Source organism: Podarcis erhardii (assembly GCF_964252035.2).
Source record: "Podarcis erhardii genome assembly, chromosome: 4".
Lineage (NCBI taxonomy): Eukaryota > Metazoa > Chordata > Lepidosauria > Squamata > Lacertidae > Podarcis > Podarcis erhardii.
The window spans coordinates 86723843-86751158 of record NC_138508.1 but is presented as its reverse complement, the minus strand read 5'-3'; the positions used below and the strand labels follow the sequence as shown (position 1 = coordinate 86751158).

At 40.1% G+C, this 27316-nt stretch overlaps 1 protein-coding gene across 1 annotated transcript in view; it reads left to right on the top strand.

The window, feature by feature from the left end:
• IPO5 (importin 5) overlaps positions 1-27076 on the top strand; it is a 35399-nt gene extending 8323 nt beyond the window's left edge. The window contains 21 exon segments of the mRNA XM_081858397.1: positions 357-461; positions 1122-1244; positions 1337-1457; positions 2308-2395; positions 8218-8324; positions 9319-9443; positions 9524-9613; positions 9694-9867; positions 9986-10204; positions 12253-12336; positions 13394-13526; positions 13607-13728; positions 14243-14339; positions 15704-15876; positions 16964-17075; positions 17653-17708; positions 20859-20981; positions 21586-21805; positions 21985-22213; positions 24416-24557; positions 26347-27076. Coding sequence (XP_081714523.1) covers positions 357-461; positions 1122-1244; positions 1337-1457; positions 2308-2395; positions 8218-8324; positions 9319-9443; positions 9524-9613; positions 9694-9867; positions 9986-10204; positions 12253-12336; positions 13394-13526; positions 13607-13728; positions 14243-14339; positions 15704-15876; positions 16964-17075; positions 17653-17708; positions 20859-20981; positions 21586-21805; positions 21985-22213; positions 24416-24557; positions 26347-26433 — 2730 coding nt within the window. The 3' untranslated portion in view covers positions 26434-27076.
• Positions 27077-27316: the final 240 nt, after the last annotated feature.

Genomic DNA, 27316 nt, shown 5'->3' with positions numbered 1-27316 from the left:
TATTATAACCACTAAATAAGTTGTATTTGTCCAACATAATTGGACTTAACTGCATCATCTCAACCTGATATAAGAAGAAGGAAGATCATGATGAGCATATCCTTTCTTCTGAGGATGTTTTCTAGTTTATTGCTTTAGGAGGACACAGTGTCTTGCTTTCTGAGCATAAAGTTTTAGTACTGATACTATGTATTGGATCTCTGTATGCATACCTGTGGCATGAACAAATAAATATCTGGTGAGGAGGGAGTGGGTGTGAGTGCAAAAGTTATGAGTACTTTTGACGTACAAGTATGAATTTAAAAGTTTGAGGAACGCCGTACATTACTGATGTTGATATTTTATATTCCTTCTAGATCAGGACACTGTCAGCTAGGGCTGCGGCTGCATTTGTTCTTGCTAATGAGCAAAATCTTCCTCTTCTAAAACATTTTGCGGACTTACTTCCAGGGATCCTGCAGGTAAAAACTCATCCATCAAGTTGACCAAAGTATGTTACCTCCTATAGGCTTGTATTTTAAGAGTGTTGCCGTTTCCATGTCAATAATACATGAATTCTAGTGTGAGCATCAAGTACACTAGGTGTCAGTAGCAAAAGTTTAAATACAAGGCATAGCCTAATAAATAATACACTGTAAATGCCTAAAATACAGATTACGTGCTTCCTGAATTTGAGCTTTACCGGAATGTGTGCAAGGGCAGCTACTGTATCCACTGTGAAGACTACTTCACAGCATAGAGCCATTGAAGTGGTGTACTCAATAAAAACATTATTCACAAGAGGCGGGAGGTGAGAGAGCTAAGGAGCACCCTGTAGGCTTTTAGTCTCCTAATCATAGTTAATAGATCAGGTGGTGTTGCATCTTCACCAGGCAGGAGATTGAGAGGGAAAAGAGCAATGTGAACAAATAAATTATGTCTTAGTAGATGAAATTATTTGAAATAACTTGGTGAGACAAGATACATTTTCCACCTTTTGAGCTCTCCAGTATGTCCTCTAGTCTTTGGTTCTGTGTTTTGGTTGCAGTATCTTGAAGCACTGAATAGTGTCTTCCTAACACAGTGCTTGGGTTTAAATGTGAATTACAGGTGAAAGGGGTATTAACTGAATTCTCTTTTAGGCGGTAAATGACTCCTGTTACCAAAATGATGATTCGGTACTGAAGTCCCTTGTAGAGATTGCAGATACGGTTCCAAAGTATCTACGGCCACACTTAGAACCTACATTGCAGCTAAGTTTGAAGGTAAGTTGACTGTCCCATCCCAATTCATGTTTTGGTTGATTAGATAGGTGGCCTGATTTTTAGTACTATACTTAAATATCTTTCTTTTTCAGTTGTGTGCAGATACTAATCTCAGCAACATGCAACGCCAACTGGCTCTTGAAGTAATAGTTACATTATCTGAGACCGCAGCTGCTATGCTTAGAAGGCATATCAATATTGTTGCACAAGCTAGTAAGTAAATTTATTGTCTTTTATTATATTTTTTCTCAGTTAGAATTAAAACAGTTAATGTGGCATAGGTTTGTAGATTAGGTAAAAGACACATACCCTGGTCTTACACAGTAGTCACAGAGCTGTTTTTTAGAAGCCAAAATCCTACTGATCTACTCTAGTCCACTCCCCAAACAACCAGAAGGACGGTGTTTTGCCTTTTTTATAAGACTTTGTCAAGTATGCAGCCCTGACTGTTGAATCTAAAATGGGGCCAGCATGAAGCATAAATAAAACACTCATTAACTTTATTAATATGGGCACCACATGCTTATTAAGAAGGTATTCTCAGTGCTGCCTGTGAGCTGTTTTTTGTGACCCAAGAGTGGCTTAATAGGTTGTTCTTGATTTTGTTTTTATTATGTGTTTTGTATTTTTGTATTGTGGTTTTATGTTGTGAATTTCCCTGAGATCTGCTGGTTTGGGTGGTATACAAATTTAAATATTAATACTAATAATAATAATAATATATTAAGCTATTGTATATTGAGTCAGTTGAACGGTCCATCTAGCCCACTTCCTACCTTGCAACCATTTTTAGGTAGAAATGCCAGGGATTTGGCTTGTCGCCTTCTGCACGCAAAGCATGTGAATTAATAATCCTTCCCTGTGGGGCCATTGCACAGATATAATTCGGAACTGGTGCCTCACAATCCAAAATTACTCTATTGGTACACGTTGTGGCAGAATGAAATATGGACAAGTGCCACATTGCTTCATGAATTCTACTGGGATGTGAGGTGGCTGTTCATGAGCAGTCAGATCTCTGTTAAACCTTTTTCTGTAGATTGAGCAATGTTAATTTCCTTAGTTCCTCAGATGTTAACAATGATGGTTGACCTAGAAGAAGATGAAGACTGGGCAAATTCTGATGAGTTAGAAGACGATGACTTTGACAGGTAAACGAGTTGTTTTTAAAAAAGGAAAAAAATCATATGGTTTGCCATTCTCAAGGGCAGTGTTTCCCAACCTTGTGCCTCCAGCTGTTTTTGGACTACAATTCCCATCATCCCTTGCCACTGGTCTTGCTAGTCAGGGATGGTGGGAGTTGTAGTTCAAAAACAGCTGGAGGCACAAGGTTGGGAAACACTGCTCAAGGGCTCCCTTTCATTGCAAGCTTTTCTTTGGTACCTACTGTGATATTAACATTTGAGAGTGCTGGAGGTGAAATAGTTAAACAAGTTACCCAATCAGAACCAGGGGGGTGGAATCAGAGGGACTATAAAACCAGCTCTGGGAGGGGCAAAAGAGGAGTCGTTGGGAGTTGGGTGGTTGGTTGGTTGGAGTGGGAGTGAATTGGGATAGAGTCTGGGGGTAGGTTGAGTTAGTGTAGCGAAATAAGCTGAGTCAGGAACAGTTAGGAGCTTGGAAGACAAGTAAATCTCTGAGATTTGGTTTAGTGAGTGAGAGCAGGTAGCGGAAGTTATAGGTCTGGATAGGCACCCTATGATTGTAATTGACCGATACCGTTTATGAAACCACACGCTTGTTAAACTGCAATAAATAAACAGAAGTTTATGTTTCAGTTTAAACCTGACTGGACTCAGTATTGTCCCAGGTAGGGCCTGGGTGGTGGCAGCGAGAAATAAAGTGGTGGCACAGGGATCAATAGACGGTGAAACGTCTGGGGACCCTGTGTGATCACCACACCTACTGCTGGCTTGCATGCCATTACCTGTGTATGCAACATCCCCACGTTGAGCTGCCAGGTTTTAAATGTCACCTTCATGCAAAGGTGTTCAAATGGGAGCTAACGCGATACATAATTAGCCCTTAGGTTGATGCAGGTTAGAAAATAAAGGTGCTTAACTTTTCTCACCTTAAAAACCCCAGATTTTTGCAAAAGAGAATCCTTTCTTACAAAACACACTTTGCTGAGAACAAGTACTGAGGAAGAACTCTCCTACCTGTCTGTAGAGAAGATCTCATATCCTGTAGGGGCCGTAGTGGAGGGGGAACAAAGGCCCCAGTTGTACATGCTGTTCTTAAATCCAAGGCAATGTTGATTACATCTTATAACAGCAATCTGTCTGTCTTACTAGATGCTTCTATAAAAATCATTTGTTATGTGATTTCTAGAAGCAAGCATGGTCCTTCTCAATCATTCCTTTTATTGAAATCAGAGTTTTCAGAAGCATAGAATTTAGTTGTAAAGGGATAACTCTCAGAATACAATAAGGGAGATCGGTGTGTTGATGCATATCAGTAATTTGTTTCATGTTTCCGATTTGTACATCAGCTTTTTATTTAAGTGTTTTATTCGCATTTATTGATATAGCCATTAAAGTATAGTTTACAACGTGCCAGGAGCGCTCTGCTATATTTAGAACATATCTTTTGCTTTCTTGGCAACTACTTAGTAAATTATGTGTATGCCAGAAACCAAAAATAAATGGCATATTTACTAGAGCAGTTTGTTCACATGCTGGAGTGTACTCAAGCTTACTTAAAGACTGTAACTGTAAATTTATGTTGAGATTTCAACCATTTAGAATTTGTATAGGAGCAGGAAACTAAATAAAAGATACTTCGTAGGACTGGTTACTTCATGAATACAACAGTCTTTGCAAACAGTAAGACATGGACTGTGTTTGATCTCCTATTAAAGGACTCAACGTTTGTTTAAGTATCATGTGTAACAAAAAGATTTTTTGAAGGGCAGAAAAATAATGCACTAACAATATACTGTCAGTATTCAAAGGCCATTAGTATTTCCCTCTAAAATGAAACATAACTCAATATAAACCCTCCAGATGTTCAAATAGCTATCTGCATGAAATTGGCATTGATTTAAAATACGTTCAAATGTAGCAAGGGCCTTGTAAGTTCTCAGACCGTTGCACAATGGACAGTGAGCATTTATCCTTCCAGGATCAAGGTGTATGTCTCTTGACAACCATAAGTGCACAATATCCACTTATTGTCCTGCTATTAACGTGCATACCATAGGAATATAGTTTAAAAATACAGTACCTGCAGTAAAAAACAGTAAAAAAAAAACCACCTGCAGATTGATTTTGCCAGTACAAAATTTATATGAAATTTAGCTTTAGACTAAAAAGAATATATCACTGAGGTCTTTCAGCATTGCACCTCCAGCATCTAGCTGTATTAGACAGTGCCTTCCTCTACAAATGTTGTGGAATCTAATATACCTGAAACAACATTTTTGCTGCATCCACCTCAGTTATAAATCTAAAGAAACATTCTGTATAGATTCTGAAGCAATTTCCATTGTTTGGGTTTTGTTTATCTATTTATATCATTACATTTTATATCCCACTTTTCCTCCAAGGAGATCAAAATGGCACATATCCTCTCCCCCTCCCCATATTATCCCAGCAACGACCCTGTGGTGTAGGTTAGACTGAGACTCCAAAGTTTCTGAGCATCTACTTTACAAAGGTCCAATAAGCAACTATAAATAGTAGTCGTGGATTTAACTTTCTGAGAAGATCCAGTAATTCCTTCCAACAATTTAGGAGGTGCCAAAGCACTCAAAGCAGTTGGTTTATAAATAGACACCAACAGGTGTTGTAATTGAAGATATTGTCTCCCATTTGAACCTTTCATCTGTATAAATTCCTCAGTCAACCTATTTCTTCCACAAAAAAGACTGCCACTATCTTAAAATTAGAATTACCCCATAATTTGTCATGTTCATATGGGTCAAATTGTAACTGACAAGACAATGTATGTTATGTCTCTTTAGTTGCTAAATTTTTAGGTGCTGTAGGTCTTTTTCTTCTTTAATCCTTAGATCCCAAAATTAGCCACATCCTGAGAATTCTTAAAATGGCCACTAGCACACAGTCCCCTAAACCAAAAGATAAGCTTTAAGTTTTTTGAGTTTAGAGGGCACCTGTTCTCTTTTTTTAGGATAACCGAAGTCCTTCACATTCCATGTGCAAATTTAAAGTCATATGATGGTTACATTACTAGTATTATATTTGTCACAAATATGTTTGGAACACTTATTACTCTTCCCCACCACAGCATCTGTAAAATCTCCTAATACTCAGGCATGTAACACTACTAAAAATCCATATAAATCACAAAGACAGTGTATTTGTTGATAAGCTAGGAGGATACTTTCTAGGCATCTATATTACAGTGTAGAAACCACAAGATCCTTATAACGTAAATATCTATAGTATGTATCCATGCTGAGCAAACAGATTAAACAGGCAATTTATGTAAACGTTGACATAGCACCATCTATAAAAACTTGCAAGGCCAGAGGGCAGGGGAAGAAGAAAAATGAATATCCAGAAACCAAGAAAGGGAGGACAAAAAACCCCACTACAACTTTCATATTCGATAACAGCATACCTCATTCGCCTCCCATCTCATTGTCTCCTTAGATTTTTCACACACAAAAATAGAACACACTGGAATCCAATACAGCGATAATAGTATGGGTTGACTACAGACGTAATATGCAAACCACTTAGAATTTTCCTATTAGTCAGTGCTTGTTTGACCATATCGCAGGGCTGCTGATGGAAGGAGTCCTTAGGTTTTTCTTTAAATATTGGTTCAATAAAGTAATGCTCTCATTTCTGAGAAACTGACTCCTAAATTAAGGGTATCTCAGGGTGCAGCTTAACCTATGCATTTGCTGCTCATATGACAGGCCAATCAGAGTGATGGAAGCCCTGAGGAGATATGGCTTTATTTGGTATTCATAACATTTGTTCTGTATTTTTTCTGTATCGGGTCGGTTTTTGTTGTAGCATCTAATTCTGTAGTCTCTTGAGAATATACTTTGTTTTGAGATAATGGCAGTGAACCTTTTCTTTGTTTACCCAATTTTTTCTCTTATTTATTTTCTTTCATAATAAAGTATCATTTTTTAAAAAGGAATGCAAACATTAATAATATGTAACAATCTGTAAGAGCATAATAAAAAGGCCACAGTTCTAAGTTGGAGGAACGTCCTCAGTCACATCACGATTTAATGCCACGTACGCCTTCGCAATGAATATAAGTCGTAATCACTTCAAATTAGTATCTGCAGTCCAGCAGAGATAGCAGAAGAGAAGGCCTTAAAGCACTGAAACATTTCTCTTCATCCAATGTTGGATTTATTCCAAGGATGTGTTGTTCCTCTGCTTTATACTGGGATGAAAAATGAATGTTGCTGATCACCTATACAAAAGCAAAAAGTAGCAGGGAAACTTAACGAGTAAATAATTTCCTGTTGCCATGCTTCATTAAAAATCTCTGTTGATTAGAGTCTCTTTTGTGCAATCTGCAAATAGCATAATATTATGCTGTTCCATTCCTCACCGAAGTTCCCCCTTTCTGGCACATTGCAGCAGAAACTCTCTAACTTAAAATGTAAAAAAATTAAAAAATCAATAAATTGGCAATGTTTATCTGTAACTTGTAAAGAGAGGGCTGATATCTGGTGAGCCCGATCTCTACCAAGTTGATAATATTCAGGTAATGCCAATATCTTTCATAAAACATTTTCAATGAACTTAACAGGCTGATCTTACTTTTGGCCAGATTGCCAAGAATCTATATTGCATTTTTGTGTGCAGTTTTCAAGTTGAAGCATTCTAGCCATCATCACATAAGTAGATTTTGGTAGTGCTGCCATTGATGTGTCATTTGCAGCTGCACTGTTGTCCAATTTAGACATTCTGGATTCTGCTTGATCAAGCCTAGCTACAGTGCTTTACAGAATCATGAAGCTGATTAACAGATTCTTTAATAGGCTTTTATAGCTTTTATTGTCCAGCCATCTTTTTGAGAGTTGACATTATTGGAATAGGTCAGTCATTAAAGCATGAGACGCTTGAGTTGTGGGTCCATGCCCCACATTGGGCAAAAGATTCCTGCATTGCAGGGCTTTGAACTAGATGACCCTTGTGGTCCCCTCCAGCTCTACAATTCTATGATTCTAGAATCTTCAGCAATTCCCACTGTCGCTGCAGCCTGGTGAGAGGCTGGTGCCTGCAAGTTCGTGGCAGATGCACTTGAGTTTTAGATGCCATGATCTCACAGAAAATCACTCTTTGAAAAATAATCACCTGATTTCAGTCCACTGGTTCAGTTTGTGTAATTATCAGGCTATGTTTAAGCCCACAATTGCAGGAGTAACTGAGGAGTATATGAGTATGCCATCATTTGAAACCAGAAGTCAATTTTTTATATATATCTATATCTATATCTATATCTATATATCTATATATCTATCTATCTATATATCTATATATCTATCTATCTATCTATATATCTATCTATATATCTATATGCTGACTTGGGGGGGGGCATAGCCCATCTCCCAGTATGAAATATAAAATTCAGTATATTAAATGTATTGATGAATTTATACTAAGAACAGAAGTGGGTTTAATAAAAAATCTATGCAAATAGATTTCAGTTTTAAAATGTGTCATGAAAGCTGTGCCTCTGAATACCTTTACACCTAAAGGATAAAGTACACATTGTGTTCCTGAGAAACCAAAAATACTAGGAAGCCTATCTGAAGGAATACAACTGAGTACTTAATTTATTGGGTTGAAACCAGTTAAGTCATTCTTGGAGGAGATTGCATTGAAATTGGCAGATTAAAGTCAGTCAAGGCTAAATTGCAAGCCCATTGATTTCATAGGGTCTGTTTTGAGTATGACTAAATTGGATGCAATGCATTGGCTATTATCCTAAATTTTGACTTACAGGTTTTTATTTTTTTACAAACTTACTTTAGCAATGCTGTTGCTGGTGAGAGTGCGTTGGACAGAATGGCTTGTGGCCTTGGTGGAAAACTTGTTCTGCCTATGATAAAAGAACATATTATGCAAATGCTTCAGAATCGTAAGTAATTTAATTTTGGGCTCAAGGCAGATGTTACAACATGTTAATCAGTGGTAATGCTTCTGGTGCTGAGCTGTTAAAACAAGTGAAAAATGTCATCAAAGACAGGCTTAAGTAACTTTGAAGCCAGTGGCAAGGTGCAATTTGTTCTTTCAGCAACAGTTCTGAGTGATCTGTAGTAGGAACTTCTTGTGCAGTTATTGCTTGTAGGAGAAGAGAGCTATTAATTTTTCCTAATATTTAAAGGTTCTGGGAACTGATTCATCAGGATTGATTCTGTTCTGCAATCCAAGATTGTTCTTCATTGTGACACTAAACCCTTCCTCCAATTCAAGGAGTGTCCCAAGTGTGTGAACAGGAGCATCAATGTGTCATTCTCCTTATTTGTCCAAATAAATAAACGGGTAGTAGAATTTCATCTGCCTGCCTTGCATTCTAGCCTTTGCTGTAATGCAGGTGTGGAGAATTAGACCGAGTCAAATCCGTACTTTTCCCGGCTCCTGTGAGCTAAGTTTCAGCTTGTGGGCAAGACCACCAGTCTGTTACCTGATGTCATAATTATGACCTGTGATTGACAGCTTTCAAAGTCCAGTGGAAGTTGCTATAATAGCTGATCTTCGTTTACAGGAATATACTTTGAAATCTGTGGAGGGGGAAATACTGCTAAAAGCGATGCACTTTTCCTCTGGAAAGGAAAAAAATCTGTTTTTAAACCACTGGAGGAAGCATGTGCTCCACTTTCCCAATTCACATTGCTTGTGGCTTTTGATATGGCAGGCCTTGGTTCCTTAATATCAGCTTACTTACCAGGATTTCAAACCACAAAGTGCAGCTTGAGAGAGAAAGGATGAAGGTTGTATTCACAGCTTATTATAAGAGAGAGAGCCACTGAAATTGGCTTGAAGAGATTCATGTTATGTGTAAAAATATATTCCTAGTTTCTGTATGCTTTTTACTAAACAATATTGCTTCTATTCAATATCTTTCAATTCAGCTGACTGGAAGTGTAGACATGCTGGCTTGATGGCTCTCTCAGCTATTGGCGAAGGCTGTCACCAACAGATGGAAGGGATTCTGAATGAAATAGTTAACCTGGTTTTGCTTTTTCTTCAGGACCCTGTAAGTTTAAAGCACTTGCCTTCTTCAAAATTTGCATTTGATTCTTTTATGAATTTATTAATCAAAGCTAAATATTTCAGCACCCAAGAGTAAGATATGCAGCTTGCAATGCAATTGGCCAGATGGCTACAGACTTTGCACCAGGCTTCCAGAAAAAATTCCACGAGAAGGCAAGTAGAAAGCTATGTAATTCAGTATCAGCCAAATTCATTCTGAGACAATTCACTCACAGTAGCCATCTGTGTTGTAGGTAATTGCAGCTCTTCTGCAGACCATGGAAGACCAAGGCAATCAGCGAGTTCAGGCTCATGCAGCCGCTGCTCTGATCAACTTTACTGAAGACTGTCCCAAATCACTGCTTATTCCTTACTTAGATAACTTAGTGAAGCATCTTCATTCCACTATGGTATTAAAATTGCAGGAGGTAAGACAGTTGATTGATGGAGGATGATTTGAAAGCAGAATTGGTTTAACTAAAATCTTGCTTTGAGATTTCATGAAGTTTTTTAAAAAAATAATAAATGTTTTTTTTCTCCCAACAGCTGATTGAAAAAGGCACTAAGTTGGTTCTGGAACAGGTCGTTACATCCATTGCATCAGTTGCTGATACAGCAGAAGAAAAGTTTGTTCCATACTATGATTTATTTATGCCTTCTCTTAAACACATTGTTGAGAATGCTGTGCAGAAGGAACTTAGACTCTTGAGAGGGAAAACCATAGAATGCATCAGCTTAATTGGCCTTGCAGTAGGTAAAGAAAAGGTAAGTTGATAAGAATTAAATAAGCACCTATGTTTTCATGGGAGATGTGCGCGAATACCAGCAGCTGGGAATCACAAGGGGGTAGAGTGCTGTTACGGTCAGATACTGCTTTTGGGCTTCCCATAGGCATTTGGTTTGTTATTGTGAGAGCAGAAAACTGTACTCTATGGGCCATTGACCTGATGTAGCAAGCTCTTGTGTTATTAATATATGCTGACTATTAATGCTGCTGCTAGTGGTTACAGGTAACCAGGCAGAGGGCATTCTCAATAGTGGCGTCCTCCCAGTTTTTCAGTTGTGTATTGTGACCTCCAGCCCCCCAAAAGTTTTATACCCCTGTCTTAGTGCAACATGATCAAGCCCAAAGCTCACATGCTCCCCTCTTCTCCTCGCACATAGCTAGGAGAAGGTTCTTGAAGCTTTTGATCTATTTTTTATGTAACCACAGTTTCCTATGTACTGTAAACCAGTGCATGCGCTTAAAACAATGTTATTTAAGAAATCTAGCTTCAGAAACTATGCTTTGAAGTTGTCTTGTTTCAAACTGGCCATTGTTGGTGTTAGCTGCTGATGGTTGATGCAACAAAACATGGTTAACTGAAAAGATGCAAAAGCTCCCAAATTCGTCCTCAGTCACACAGCAGGAGAGGGGAGGGAGGGATTCCATGAGACCAAGTCATCCTCTGGCTCTTTCATTGTGCAGTGAACAGTATTGTATTTAAGCCAGGAGCAGCTGGCATGGTGAGGTGGTGCTGTGAAGCCACACTCCCAAAATTGGCATCGCTGTCACACATCAGAGTAAGGCTTGCGTGGATGCACTGACAGCTCTCTCTCTGTGCCTTTTCAGCCCAAAATCTCACCCCTGTCCTAGTGAGCCGCAGCAACACTGGTGTCAGGAGGCAGCCCTGCCCAAGATAACTGAACGACCAGTTCTAATTCTTTATTAAGAAAGTTATAGACCTACAGCTAATCAGCCTGCCAGTTCTCCTAGCCTTTGCAGACATGGGATGGATTCCACAGCAAGGAGATGACTTGTCCGCATCTAAGCAAAAGTGCCCACATTCTTTATAAAGAAAACAACGTGTATCATGCTGCCCAGATTCTCCCATTGCTCCCCCTGCCCAGATGAGAGCATAGGTGGCAAATACCCAACTATTACAGATAATTCCCCTTTCTGGGCTTAGAGCCCAGGACCCCAAGCTCACCGATAAGGATAACATCAAAGCGAGCCAATTAGTTTATATCAAAGCAAGTGAATATAAGCATATATGAGCTCATTGCTACAACTACCACCAATTAATTGTAGAGTTATCTTGAGATGGCATTAGCAGAGCTTCTGTAACAGTTCATCTTTGGTTCAACACCCAAACTGAAAATAAATTTGGTTGTTTTATGTGTTTGGCTATTATTTTATGATTTTCGCTTAGAACCTTGTTCTCTGCTGTATTTCAGGATGTAGTAGGCTCTCTCTGTAATAACTCATGAACTCACATTTTCTCCCGGGATTTCCAGGGTTTTTAAGATAGCATAAATGACTAATCTAAAGCTGGCATTCTAAATGAAGTAGGTTCTTAGAGGCCAACTAGATAGATCCTGTTTCTTCCCTGTGGTGTCAGATTTCTGTAGCTGATCTGGACTCTCCAGTTTAGTATGGATGGTAAACCCATGTTTATTTGCAACACTACTGTGGTGCTCTCATATCCTTTCTGGTCTCTTATAAGAAACTATTGTCTTGAAGTGTAATCCATTCAGGCTGCTTTGGTGTGGCGACCGTTGCATTTGTGCAGGTGTTTGGATTGCATAACTGATTCCATCTGGCTCTACAATTCTTTTCTGAAATTTTGAATAAATATATGTTAACAGCAAGCAGCATCTGAATGCACTTGTTTTCACTGCTTTTGATGTCACTTCAAATGTTCATAACTTCATTGCAGTGTTCTTGCGTCCTTTGATTGAAACCAGGTTAAAACCATGAGTATTAAGCTTTTTACTTAGAAAATAACTATTTAGCCACCCTGACATAATTTCTTGGTTCTTCCTATTTATAGTTCATGCAGGATGCATCAGATGTGATGCAGCTCTTGCTGAAAACACAGACTGACTTCAACGACCTGGAAGATGATGACCCTCAGGTATGTCAAAGCATTACTTTTACCTTTGAAAGCACCTGATTACTAGAGTATCTCATGCCTGTTGTCAGGGCGGTGGCTGTTTAGAAAGCTGATCCATACTTTGGCCAAAATTTCTGTTGCCACATGCATTTTTAGTAGGATCTGTAGATTAAAAGGTTTCTGTGGCAATGTGACTTGTTTTAGTTTTAGCTTGGTTCGAGATTTTACTGTACGTAAGTGGCCCAAATCTGCCTTTTTCCAGTTGGTTGTATTTGGAGAAGGGAAAAGCTGCGGAACTAATGCTAGCTTTATACCAAACTAGCTAAAGGCTCATTGTGTGATAGACAGAGCGGAGCTGAGATGGAAAAAAAATCAGAGACCTTTCTCCAACCCCATTCATCATTGTACTGGGTGATTGGTGAGTTCCAATCTTCAGTAGCTTCTGCATTCTGCATTTGTCCCGCTGCTCTCTGGAGTCACTTTTTCCTATAGTCACATTCCTTGCCTATAGGGACAGTTCGTATACAGAAAATAGGATTCACTGGGGAAGCCAGATAAGGAATGTGCTTTGTTTATAACACTGGTGTGGTGCAGTTCTGTGGTACTTTTCCTACATCTTTATCAATGCAGTATTCAGAAACCACTTTTGACTGGAGTCAAAAGTTTTGACGTTTAAATTTCCTGCTGAGTGTTGTGGCTCCAGCTGATTGCAGTTTTTGTTATCTAATGGGAGAGTGGCTTTTGGCTACCGAGATGAAATGTTCCCTTCTCATCGTACCTCTGCCCATGAGCTTACTAGATGGCCTTGGGCAAGCTATTCTTTTTCAGCCTCACCCCTATCTGCAGTATGGGGACTTAGAATGCTCCCCCTAGAAATCTTCAAAACTACAATTTTGAAATGCTAAGGATTACTGCTCAGCTGTTGCCTGTAGAAAATAATTCCTAACATCAATGTGAAGCATCTGTACCACTTAATTTTTAAGATGGGTTTGATTTTTGCTCAGCACAGGCAGTGATGCAACTTTTAAGAAAGTATTCTTGCAGAAAAGAAAAGTAAACCAAGGCTATTAATTTTCAGATATCGTATATGATTTCTGCATGGGCTAGAATGTGCAAGATCCTTGGAAAGGAATTCCAGCAGTACCTCCCTGTTGTGATGGGTCCTTTAATGAAAACTGCATCGATTAAGCCCGAAGTGGCTCTCCTTGACAGTAAGTTCTGAGACTTAATCCATTCTTAAATTAGCTGTAAGGAAAGGCACGGCTCTCCTAATCATTTTCTCTCTCAATAGCACAAGATATGGAGAACATGAGTGACGATGATGGCTGGGAATTTGTAAATCTGGGTGACCAGCAGAGTTTTGGTATCAAGACTGCAGGCCTTGAAGAAAAAGCAACTGCATGCCAGATGTTGGTGGGTACTATTTTGACCACACGGTTTGAACTGAAATCAGTATTCAGCAGTATGGAGGCCCTGAAGCTGGGGTAGACTGCAGCTCAGGAGCTGAATTTGGCTCATGGGCAATTAAAACTTAGGAGGGTGCAGCAAGAAGGGTGGAATAGCCTGGTGACTCCATAGGCTCTTTCACACTATTAAAGATAGGGAGCGTTTGCCCTTGGGAATAGAGAAGAGAAAGTAGGACCAACTTTAGTGAAGGAAGGGTATGGACAGACTAGATAACACTTGTGGAATGTTACTGTTGTTAAAAGATTTAATTGTTCTGTAAAGTCAAAGACGTGTAGGAATGAATTAATCAGACAAAGTGCACCAACTTATCACAAGCGACACAAGAGTGTCCCATTTTCCTTTATCTTTGTAGGTGTAGTTTTCCTGTTTGCTTAATTGTTTCTCATTATACCTGAAGGTCATGTAATAATTGCGCAACAGTATTCCTTTTCTAAATTGCTTACATTTTTTTTTGTTTTAGGTTTGCTATGCCAAAGAGCTGAAAGAAGGATTTGTGGAGTACACAGAGCAAGTTGTAAAACTGATGGTTCCTTTGTTAAAATTCTATTTCCATGATGATATCCTTTTAGAAGAATGTGTCTGTAAATGCCTTGTGAAGTTTTAATACTATAACCTGCAAAATGTTCACAAGTACTTTGATGTCATCCTGTAAGCCAGCGGTTCCCAGTTTGCTAAGTACTGGAACCCCCTGCTTTTCAAAAGCCAAGCCACGGACCCCCCATTTTCAAATTTTTTGGAATCTCTGGTAGGTTTTGTAACATGAATGGTGCTACGGACCACCACCACCCCAGCATCCATGGACCACCAGTTGGGAACCACTGCTGTAAGCTATTTGGAAGAGCTGCAAGATAATGTCATTGAAGCAGGATAGAACTACAGAATCAGCATATTAAGAATCTTAAAGGGCTGTTAGAATGGTACCCCTCTTTAAGGCTTTTCCGTGGCAAATGTGCATTATTCTGCCTTGCTTTCCATATTTAGGGATGGGGAATCTACAGCTTACAAGCTGAATGTGACCTATAGGATCTCCCCATCCAGCCCACATCCTCCAAAATAACTACTTAATGCCACCAGTGGGAACTTTTGTAAGCCTGTTTGCCATATGGGGATGATTTTAAGGGGGGAGCTTCACAGCTGAGAAAGGAAGAGTTAAATCTCTCCATGCACTGCAACACACACACACACACACACACACACACACACACAAAATTCCTCTCCACATATACTAGTTGGGCTCAAAAACATCTTGTGCTGGTAGAAACCGATTTTTAATCCTAATTGTTTAGGCCGGGAAGAGGGGGTTGTTTGTAAGAGGGAGGGAGGGTGTGTGTGTGTGTGTGTGAGAGAGAGAGAGAGAGAGAGAGTGGTTCTGAGTCTCGCCCAGTGTTGACATGCAGCCCAAACATATTTCATCAAAAGGGTTGTGGTCCTCATGAGGGCGGGGGGAGGTTATCCAACCCCTGGTGTATAGGATTCTAATTTAGCTGCAATGATGCAAAGGCCTATATTCAGCTAAGGCAACACTGAAGGATCACACCACCAGTTTTGAACATTATGTGGAGGTATTTTACTAATTTACCTTCATTTTGAAAGGATAGGCAATATTTAAACACCTTTTCAAATGTAAAATTGCCAAGACCTATACCATTTATCCTTCCATGTTGTCCAAAATGTAACCCAGGAATCAATATTGTTTTCCCAGATTTTTAAAAATGTGCTCTACTTTGTTTACTTTGTTGAGTGGAATCAAATTGTAACAGATATATAATGTTCTATGCTTAATTGTAATTTAAAATCGAACTCTAGGATTCTGAACTGGGAAAAGTGGGATTCGATCATAGCCTCGAGAAGGAAATTATATGGTTGGTGGTTGTCTGACACTAGCAAAAAAATGGCAGTCATTTACCTTAATGAATTCAACGTGTTCGTGTGGCAGCTGCAGAATCTATGCCTTTGCTCCTGGAATGTGCAAGAGTTCGTGGCCCAGAATACCTCACCCAGATGTGGCATTTTATGTGTGATGCTCTTATCAAGGCCATAGGGACAGAACCTGACTCAGATGTACTGTCAGAAATAATGCATTCTTTTGCCAAGGTAATATTTTACTTTGCATGAGCTAACTTTCCTGTCTCTCTGAATAGAAAATGTTATATTTTCAGTAAGGAGAAATAAAAGAGAATTTAAATTAATAATTTTAATGTCCTAGTGCTTATGTTTTATCTGAATTTGCACAAGCAGGTGCAAGTAGCCATAAGCCTTAGGCTCACACTCCCCCTCCTTACAAGAAGCAATTAGAAATATTCACCTTTTGTAGCAAAGCACTAAGCACTAACTAAAAGTAAAAAGTTCTATTTGGCTCTAACGGAGACGAAGGGAAGAGGGAAAGATGAACCTGGAGATCCTTATATATTCCCAATCTTTCAAACCAAGAATACAGTTATTGTCTAAGAATTTTTGTGCAAAGGCAGAGCAGTATTAGCATTGTGAAGCAGAGTATATTTAACAATCAACCTTAGTTGCCTTGTGATTGAGATTATATTGTTTGTGAATTTGTTTTGAAAGACATCAAATTATCAAACAAACTTGCTAGTTTTCTTACAAAACTATGCAACAGCGAAAGGTTGTTAAAGTTTAAATGGTTAGTGAACAAAACCTCCTTGTTCCAACTGTATGTTTTCTTACTGTACAAGAATATACCGGTAAACCTATCTAGCTTTGTATTGAAAACTGGTAATCAGAATTAGGTAGATATTTATTTAGTTTGCAATTTAAGTGATTAGATTAGTGCATGAAAAGTCCCTGTTGGGGATTGATTGATTTAAAATTTATTTTTATGCAAGTACATAAAAAAGACCATAATCATAGACAATTCTTTCACAAGAAGGAATGACTTTTCTAAGATTGTGCCTGTGGCAATGTTTGTTCATAATCTAAAAGCAATAAAAAGGAAATTTAATTTATTTAAAGCTCATACTATTAATATTTTACACAAGCTTTGTAATGTAGCCAATAATATGAAGTAGGGAGAAGCAAGTACACCAGCTTGAGTTCTTTGGAGGAAAGGTGGGATGTAAACAATATGATTAGTTATTTATATTATTATATATAGAGTGTTTTGGAAAGTGTTACTTGAAATTGTTTGAACATCATTTTTCAAGCTGATAAACTTTTATTTCATTAGTGTATTGAAGTAATGGGAGATGGCTGCCTTAACAATGAACACTTTGAAGAACTTGGGGGAATATTGAAAGGAAAACTAGAAGAGCACTTTAAAAATCAAGAATTAAGGCAAGGTAAGCTTAATTAAGGGTGCTTAATGTCATCCAAATATTTCTCAAGGCACAGCTTCTAAATTTAACTAACTGGGTCACAAAAAAGAGGTAAATAAGTAATATGTATGGTGAACCACAGCCTATACTATTGATAAACACTGTTGTCAAGTGCCAGCCCAAGAAAGCACTAAATTCCTTAAACAAGACGACAATTCTATATCTATCTCAGTAGCTACAGCGATATTTTTTAGTAAAGCTTGATACAGCCTTTTTCTTATTTTAGTATGTTTACTTAATATATAAACATATATTTAATATGCTGCTGAATATTCAGAATTTCCAAGCTGAATAAGAACAAATTAAAATTCATTCTAGAAACATGAAACTACCTTAACGTGTCTCGGGATAGGTTGCCATTTATTCCTGCACATCATCATCCAAGGCCCTTCTATCCTTTTTAGAGCAAATCTCCTGTCCCTTGGGTTGATCTACCAAATAATTGCCCTCTGCTCCTTTTCTACAGCTTTCTTCTTGCAGCAAGCCTGAACATTTCTGAAAGCAGCTATGCTAATACATTAACAATTTGCTTTTTAATTAGTGAAAAGGCAAGATGAAGATTACGATGAGCAAGTTGAAGAGTCTCTGCAAGATGAAGTAAGTCTTCTGTTGGTTGTCTTCACAAATAGAATATTCTTAAATGCCGTTTCATATTACGTAACAGTATGAAATGGTGCTATCGCTTTTCCTCATGCCCGGTTTGCAGATGATTTTCATGTTCTTTGGGAAGCTTCTATCAAGTAAATACCTAATAGTCTTGGGTAGGCAGTTCAAAGGAGACAAACTTTCTAGATTCTCTCAGGTGCCACTCCACAACATGCTGGAAGAAAGGAGATTGTGTAGTAACTATTGAAGGGAGACTGTTTTGGGGAACATCACATCCTTCTGGCATGCTTCCAAACATCTTCTATGGCAGTAGATCACAGGCTGTTTCTTTCAGTAGGACTCTAGGCCTAGCAACGACCTTGAAGCTACAGAAACATCCAGATCATGTTGGGAACAATGTAGGACTGGCCCTGACTTGATGGAGCCAGTGCTTACTGATCCTATGACAGGAAATTGACCGTACACAACGACACACATGAATATGGCCATCTCTTCCTGATACTGTTCCTTGGGGCCCAGTCCTCGAGAACTGGTGCCCAGGGTTCCACAATCCCACTTGTCATGGCAAGTATTGTACTATCATCTGGCAAGGGTGATAGGCACCAGACTTCCTCCCAGTTTTAAGAGCTGGAGAATAGGGATGGGGATCATCCCCACTGTTGGCACAGCACCCTGGAAGCACTCAAAACACCTCCAAAGTGCTGCACAATTCCAGTGACTTCAAGGTTGGAAGAAGCATAGCTTGTTTTTGCCTCAGAGACACAGAAGCAGATTAATAAAGCCCAGCTTTCCTGGGGAGTTGCTGTGTTTGTGATGCACTTTGGAAAGCCTCTGCACCAATATATGGCCCAAGACTCCTCTCTAGCTTTGAATGTCCCTGTAACTGGGTTAGGCTATCAGGGTGTATTGCCTCTCCATCTTGAAATGTAATACTGAGGGAGAGGGGTATTATCCCTTGCCTTGGGATGCATGTCAAGAATGAGACTCTGGATCTGGCAACCACAAATTTGCTTGATATCTGCCAGCGGTCGCAGCATCCCCATCTTTGTGGCAACTATCTGGTATCCATTAAAATATTACATTTAGATTTTATTATACATTGCTGTAAGCAGTCTTAGAAACAAAGTTTGTATGACATAGCCTCATCAGGCAAATACTGCCGCTGCAGCCCTGCCAACAGCAACTATTTTAGGGGACTTCTTAGTAAGATGTAGGGTTTACTTCTGAGTAAGCATGCATAAGGTTGTGCTGGAAGTCCATGACAAGTTGTTTCAGATCAGATAGTGAATTACTTTCTGGTTGTGGATTAATATGACAGAAACGTTGATATCTTTATCATGGTGGATTAAGGCATGCCAAGAACCATGATATTTATTTCCAAGTTTAAGTCTGTGCACAATATCTGCAGGGCTCTCCTTCAGACTGCTTGCCTTGATTTTGTCAAGGTACATTTATTCCCTTCCAAAAAGCACTTGTTGGGTCTTTGTTTTCCGTGGCCCAGGGAGTTGTCGTGAAAGGGTACAGTAATGGCACTGCTTTTGGGTGAGGGGGCAGCTTGTGCTGTTCTGCCTCAATCGGTGGTTCTACAGATTTCTTAGCTGAACTGGGATTGGGGTTATGTAATGGGGGGGGGGCAGAGTTAACCCAGTGTTTCTAGGTGAGTTCTTCCAAAGCAGGTGTTAGATGCTGTCTTGATCAGGTTTTTTAGTATTTCAAAATGTTAGCACACTAGTGTGTAAATGCAAAATAATAAACAACTTTGATAGGAGTATAACCCATCTTGCAGAGTGGTCTCTGAAAGAAATTCCCAAGCGAATATCCATTTGGCTGTTTTCTTTTTCTTCATTTCATTGGTTTCCAATGTAAAGCTGCTGGTTGGAGCTGTCCTGGCCTTTTCTTTCTAAGGGCTGTTCCCCTTTCCCCCATTTTCTTCTGATGGACGAGGGACTGTCTATACTGGAAGGGCTAGGGTTTGAGTCACAAACCTTAAAAAACCATGACAAGTACCATCAGCCTTCCTTTACATTGGTCAAGCCTTCACTGAGGTCTGGAAGGTTCATTGGATAGGCATACAGCTAATTTCAAAAAAGGATACTTAGTCACATTTTGGGCAAGCATTCTGCAAGATTCAGATGTAGTTTAAATTCTTCTCATGTTTGGACAAACTGATGCAGATACTTTTATTTGCTCATGGAAAGCCTAACTGGTCTTATTAGCTGTAGGTATCGGAATCAAAGCAGTCAGTTCTAAAGCATTAGTATTACTATATAAGCAGTCACTGAATTTCAGGTCCTGGCTGGTTCATGGGTATGCATATTGTTGGTAACAATAGATGTGTTCTTCGCCTCCCAGCCATGCACTGGGATTGAAAAGAATTGGTGAGATCACCTAGGAAATGGCAGTTATTTTAATGTGAGGGGAGGAAGGGTGAATACAGATGACACTTTTTCACAATTGCACCTGATGTGTAGCAAGATCTTACTTCCCATTTGGCAAGATTATACCAATTAACATTCTTCTTTGGAGGGCAGCTTACTATATTGCAGTTTAAGCATTTGTAGAAGCTCAGCGACCCCTTGTGGAAGCAAGGAAATCAAACATCTTGGGCTTCAGTGTAGGAAAATGCAGACGGCTGGCTATAGGAAGTAGCTGTGTGAGTGGGGAAAAGGGCTATAGCAAATAGTGCTAACTGTGAGAAACAGGGTCTGTTGAGGGTGGGAGAGAAGAAGAAAAACCTAACACTGACCTAGATAAAATGAGTGATATAATACCTTTTAGCCTAGAATATTCTCTTCTCCCTGCCATTTCCATAAGATGTCATTGCTAGGAAAATGCCAAGTTCGTTCTAGTCTGATGGTGAGAGCCAGCATAGCATGCGCAGGCATGTGGCCATGCACCAGGGCTTCTTCCTCACCTCCCCCCACAGCCCCCTAATCTGCTCCATCAAGTAGATGAACCTTCAAGCAGATATTTGGGGGAAGGGGGACCCTGTGGAGCTGCAGGGATCTGCAGAAGTCCCATTGTGTAAGTGGGCAGACAGCATTGCATACCACCCTGAAACTGTAAAAATGTTAAGATCCATCATTCAACATCATCCAAAATGGTAGATACTGATTCCATTGCTTTTCCCCCCTTTATCAGCACGACAGCGATGTCTACATTCTGACTAAAGTGTCAGATATTTTGCACTCAATATTCAACAGCTACAAGTCAAAGGTGTTACCATGGTTTGAACAGCTACTACCACAAATTGTCAACTTAATTGTAAGTATCCTGGAGCTCCTCAAGGCTTATTTAGAATGGCACAGAGGACCCTCAAATTAATATTGTCAGCTATGGGAGGATGGGTCAGGGAAGTCTCCTTGTACAATGATGCTTAGGTACAACATTTATAAGAAATTATTTAAATAGCTTATTGGCTATAATTCTTTGCAGCTTTTCCCTTGACACTAAATGTAATGCTGGTATATGCATTTGCACAGAGACATAAACACTGCAACAAGAGGATAGCAAAATATTAAGGGTAAAGAGTAACTTAGAGCAGTGAAGATAGGCTTTTGTTTTGTAAATAGTGTTGGCATATTTACAGTGAGATGGTACTTTAGTTTTTCTCAAGAAGCAATTAATTGTCAAACTGCTGTGGGGTGATGGACCCCATAAGCCTTCAAAATATGTATATGAAACCTCTTCAATGCTTTAGGGCTGGGCAAATACTAAATAATACTAGTAGATTAGGAATCTAGGGCAATCTGGGTTTCTAAAGAAGTGGTATTCTAGCTGCTCTAGATGTAATGAGGTGGAAGGACAAGGGACAACCTTCAAATAGGTGGAAGGAACGCTGATTATGTGTTTTTTTTCCCCTTTACAGTGCCCACATAGGCCATGGCCAGACAGGCAGTGGGGTTTATGCATTTTTGATGATGTCATAGAACACTGCAGCCCATCCTCATTCAAATATGCAGAATACTTCTTGAGACCAATGCTACAGTCAATATGTGACAACAGCCCAGAGGTTAGACAAGCAGCTGCATATGGTATTGGCGTCATGGCACAATTTGGCGGGGACAATTATCGGCCTTTCTGCACAGGTATCTTACATGCTATTTATCTGGCACATATTTTAACTTTTGCATATGTAAGCTTCTGTTCAGGCCTGTAGGCTGCCAGTTTGACAGCTCTACTTGAAAGTATAATTTTGCAAAAAAAAATTCAAGTATTATAATGCAGTGTGTTTTTCCCCCCCTCCAAAAAATACTGGCATTACCAGAGGCCCTTCCATTGCTGGTGAGAGTTATTCAATCAGCAGATGCCAAAACCAAAGAAAATATCAACGCAACAGAAAACTGCATTTCAGCAGTTGGGAAGATCATGAAGTTTAAGCCTGACTGTATAAATGTTGAAGAAGTGCTGCCTCATTGGTTATCATGGCTGCCACTGCATGAAGACAAAGAAGAAGCTGTTCATACTTTCAATTATTTGTGTGACCTAATAGAGAGGTAAGAAGAAAATGCTGCTTGAGCCATAAAGGTTAAGACTGATTTCTACATGTGTGTGCGTGAAGTGTAACATTTGGCCATGATTTTTATTTTTAGGCGTTACATTTTTAGATTTTCAGTTTCCATATACAGCGGTACCTTGGTTCTCAAACTTAATCGGTTCTGGGAGTCCATTCAACTCCCAAAACGGTTTGAAAACCAAGACACAGCTTCCAATTGGCTGCAGGAGCTTCCTGCACTCAAGCAGAAGCCGCGCCGGGCGTTCAGCTTCCAGAACACTTACTTCCGGGTTTGTGGCATTCGGGAGATGATTTGTTTGGCACCTAAGCCATTTGAGAACCAAGGTACAACTGTACTCAGATGTGAAAATGAAACAAGCATTGATATAGTGTCTGCAGTTTTAACCCTCATGTATTATCTCAAACTTTTTTTAAAAAAAGTGAACGCACATACTTTTAATCAAACAAATCGAGGCAATGGAGATTAATAATTATACTGCCCACCTCTCTTTCTATTTGGCAAATAACTGCCATGGTGTACCCATAAGGAAAAGGATTAACTTCCTCAGTGCCGCAGTTGCAAAATAAAGAGATGAGAGTTCCACTTGTGTCTTTGTTTGGCCCATAATACAATAATGGTATGTTTACGTTGACACCTTTTTAAAGTTTTAAAATGTACAGCAGAAAAGAGTTTCCCAAGGGGCTTCACATACAGTTACCGTATTTTTCGCCCCATAGGACGCACCGGCCCATAGGACGCACCTAGTTTTTTGGGGGGGAAATCAAGGAAAAAAATTTGATCCCCCCCCCCAGCCTGCAGAAGCTTTGCACAGCCATCCCCAAGCTAGAAGAGGGAGCGCTCCGTCTCCCTCTTCTGCCTTCAGGGACAGCCTCCCTAGCCTCCGTGGGGCAGCAGCTTGCCCCGCTGTCCCCCGAGCTTGTGGGGCTGGCGGTGGGGAGAAGCAAGCAAGCTTCTCCCCACCGCCAGCCTCCAAACCAGGTCGGGGAATAGCGGGATGGTGGCGCTCCGCCTCCCCGCTGTCCCCCGAGCTTGTGGGGCTGGCTGTGGGCAGAGGCTTGTTTGCTTCTCCCCACGCCAGCCCCCAAACCAGGTCGGGGAATAGCGGGATGGCGGCGCTCCGCCTCCCCGCTGTCCCCCGAGCTTGTGGGGCGGGCTGTAGGGAGAGGCTTGTTTGCTTCTCCCCACGCCAGCCCCCAAACCAGGTCGGGGAATAGCGGGATGGCGGCGCTCCGCCTCCCCGCTGTCCCCCGAGCTTGTGGGGCTGCCCGATACCTGCTCGAAGCCCGGGGTGCGCTCCGGAGCACACCCCATGCTTCGCGCTGCAGGCTGCCGCCTGCGAGCCTGGTGGGCACTGCCGCGGGCGCCCAAGGCTTGCGGATAGCTTCCTGAAGCCTGGAGAGCGAGAGGGGTCGGTGCGCACCGACGCCTCTCGCTCTCCAGGCTTCAGCGAAAGCCTGCATTCTCCCCATAGGACGCACACACATTTCCCCTTCATTTTTGGAGGGGGGAAAGTGCGTCCTATAGGGCGAAAAATACGGTACTGTTAAAAAAATAAGCAACAAATAGCTGCCAATTAACATATTTGACCCTGTTACCAGGTTAATAATTCCACACACAACATAATACATATATCTGTTATCTTAAGTTTATGTTGTGTGCATATGTAGTGTAATCAATATTAGTACAACATGGTAGATCCTTATGGAACATCTGTAGAGAGTGATAGTTTAATGTGTTGCTGGGTATCAAAGGGAACAAACCTGCCTCATGTTTATTGCACATTTATTACACTGTTTGGTAGTCCTAATAAGGTAGATGAAATTTAGAGTAGTTAACCCAGTTTAGATTAGTTAATTTCCTTCATCCAGAGATCAAAATCCTGAATATGTTTAGAAAATAACTCCTAGGGAGTACCTGATCTCAGATGAGCCCACCACAGAAAATATGCTTTCTGGTTGCTAGGAAAAAAGGAAGGGCAAACTAGGGAGATTCCAGGGTGTGCTAGAAAATAAGACAGAAGCAGAAAAAGGAGGAGGGAAGAACAGAAAATATTAGGACATCAATGATGGCAACCTGGAATTTTAATATAATACTCTCCATTAAAGCTGTTGTGTTATGTGCCTAGAAACCTTTACAGTGTTAATGCTAGCTAATTTTAATTTTCTATTGCCTTCCCAACAGTAATCATCCCATTGTTTTGGGCCCCAACAATTCTAATCTGCCCAAAATATTCAGTATAATTGCGGATGGTGAAATGAACGAAGCTATGAAGCGTGGAGATCCATGCACCAAACGACTGGCTAACGTAGTTCGGCAAGTGCAGGTAAATGCAAATTAATATTTTCATGTCTACATTTTCACATCTCGCCAGTCCAAACCCTGGTTAGCACAAATGTGTGAGCTCTCAAGGAGATCACAGGTGCTTTGCTCCTCTCCAGTACAGCAAGTGTGTCAGGGTTTCTCCTGTGGATATAGGTCATGCTTTAAGAGGGGAGATCTTAACAAAGAGCTCTTATGTTTCCAAGCACAATTCAAAGTGTTGGTGCTGACCTTTAAAGCCCTTAACTGCCGTGGACCAGTATACCTGAAGGAGCGTCTGCACCCCCATCGTCCAGCCCAGACATTGAGGTCCTGCTCCGAGGGCCTTCTGGCGGTTCCCTCGCTGTGAGAAGTGAGGTTACAGGGAACCAGGTAGAGGGCCTTTTTGGTAGTGGCACCCACCCTGTGGAACGCCCTCCCATCAGATGTCAAAGAAATAAACAACTGTCTGACTTTTAGAAGACATCTGAAGGCAGCCCTGTTTAGGGAAGTTTTTAATGTTTGATATTTTATCGTGTTTTAATATTCTGTTGGGAGCTGCCCAGAGTGGCTGGGGAAACCCAGTCAGATGGGCAGGGTATATTATTATTATTATTATTATTATTATTATTATTATTATTATTAACACACTTCTTTACATTGGCATTCGACACTTGAGGGGTGAAATTTTAAAACCCATCTTATTTTTGTGACTAAGTTGTTTTAAATAGTTTTGAATATTGTGTTTTAATGTTGTGACCTTGCCATGGGACCATAAGAGTGAAATGTGGATTATTATTATTAATAATAATAATAATAATAATAATAATAATAATAATAATAATAATAACAACCACACTTGTAAACTGGGATGATATGCTAAGCATTACCTTGACTTAGCTGCTGTTCTGCACTAACCTACAAAGTTCAGAGAGGAGCAAAGCAGATGGCAAGCTGTCATGGTGAGCCATATGCCGGCTTACCATGGCATGCAAACCAGGCTGATGTGTAATGTTATTTTGTCACTTGTCAGAATTGTAACATTTCCCTCAAAAGTGGCAGTATCTCTGACTGGAAGACATTTCATTATGAATGATAGCCACCGTCCAGTGGCCCAGAGCTTGCTCAGATTTGTGTGGCATATAAACACAATTTACAGGCAGCAAATAGTAGAAGGGAATACACATGTCTTAGTAGGGTTATAAAGCATAATCTACTCTCCTGGGAGAAGATAAGACGAATAAAATTTCAGATCTTGCGATTCAGCAAAAAGCAAGGAAAGAGAGGTTCTGGAAAGTAGCTTGCCACATTTTTGCTTTAGTTTTGTCCTTCTTACTCGGCTTAATTTATTCCTTGTCTTCCCAGTCTTGTGTCTAAGAATCACCATATACTTTCTCTAGAACAGAGATGGGGAATCTGTGGCCCTCCAGATGTTGTTGAATTCCAACTCCCGTGCTCCTTAATTACTGGGCATGCTGGCTGGGATTAATGGAATCTGAAATCCAGTAACATCTTCTAGAGAGCCTCTGGTTCTGTTCCTGTTCCAGAAGAACGTGAATCTCTAAAAGAACGTTAGCAGTGCTTATTATTTTAGCTGTATTGAGTACTTTTTACCTGTTGTGTTCCAGTCCACTCATTTTAAACTTTTTAATGTTGTCTTACCTCCACACACCTGAGCACACTTAGCAAAATGAAGTAGAAGGTTTTTTAAGAGTGGGAAAGATTTTGTGTGCAAGGGTGTCTTCTAAAGCTCCTATTGGGTACCTATTAATATGCATGTTTAACTTACCCACTATTTTTCCTTCATTCTGTAGACTTCTGGAGGTTTGTGGACAGAATGCATATCTCAGCTCAATGCAGAACAGCAGGCAGCCATACAGGAGCTCCTGAACTCTGCGTAAAGGGCCTTAATTATCATCCACAAGAAAACTCCAAATAAACATTTACCCTTCGGTTTAGGTTTCTTTGTTTTGTTTTTAAGAGAGAAAACTGTAGTGCATGTAGGCCATTCTGCAACCTACAAGCAGTGGCAGCAGGAAGAAACGGTTTCAAATGGTGTTGCAATGAATTTCTACCCATCAGCACTGAAGGAGCTCCCTGTAAAACCTGCAGTAGCACTGAAGAGTATTTTTCTAATGGTATGAACCAACCACATGATGGTGAAAGGGAAACAAGTTGAATTTCCATTAAGCATAAACTTAATTAAGACAGCTTTTAAGACCAGGTATTCAGTAGACACCCATTATAACAGATTACAGGCATTTTTACCCTCTAGTGTTAACATGTATTGGAGTGTGAGTATTTTTGTAGGGTAGAAAACACCCTTCTGCCCACCAAACCAAGTAGATTAAGAGACTATAAACTGACAGCAACATCGAGCATGAAGACTTCATCGATATCGCATTCAGTTCTCTGAAACAGGCTTGTGTAGCGACTCAATGAAGAAAGCCATTGAGCTCTCAGCCCTTGAATGTGAAGTGTCTTTGGCATGTCTGACAGTATCTCATCCACTCCTTCAATAAATGACATTGAAATACAATCAAAGCTTGTGTAAAAGTCCAGTGCTGTGTGGTCTCTTGTTTGCCTTCAGTGGAAATAATTGTTTACTTTTCCAAGTACAACATGTCACGCTCAGAATGCTTGGTCTGTAATCATGTTTTTTCAGTCTTCGTATTTCCGTGTGTAGAGATTTAAGAATCCACTTCTTAGGGTACTTTCATGTTCTCCATATGTCTTTTTGTTTGCTTGTTTTGACCTGATTCCATATTTTCTGAGATGTGCATT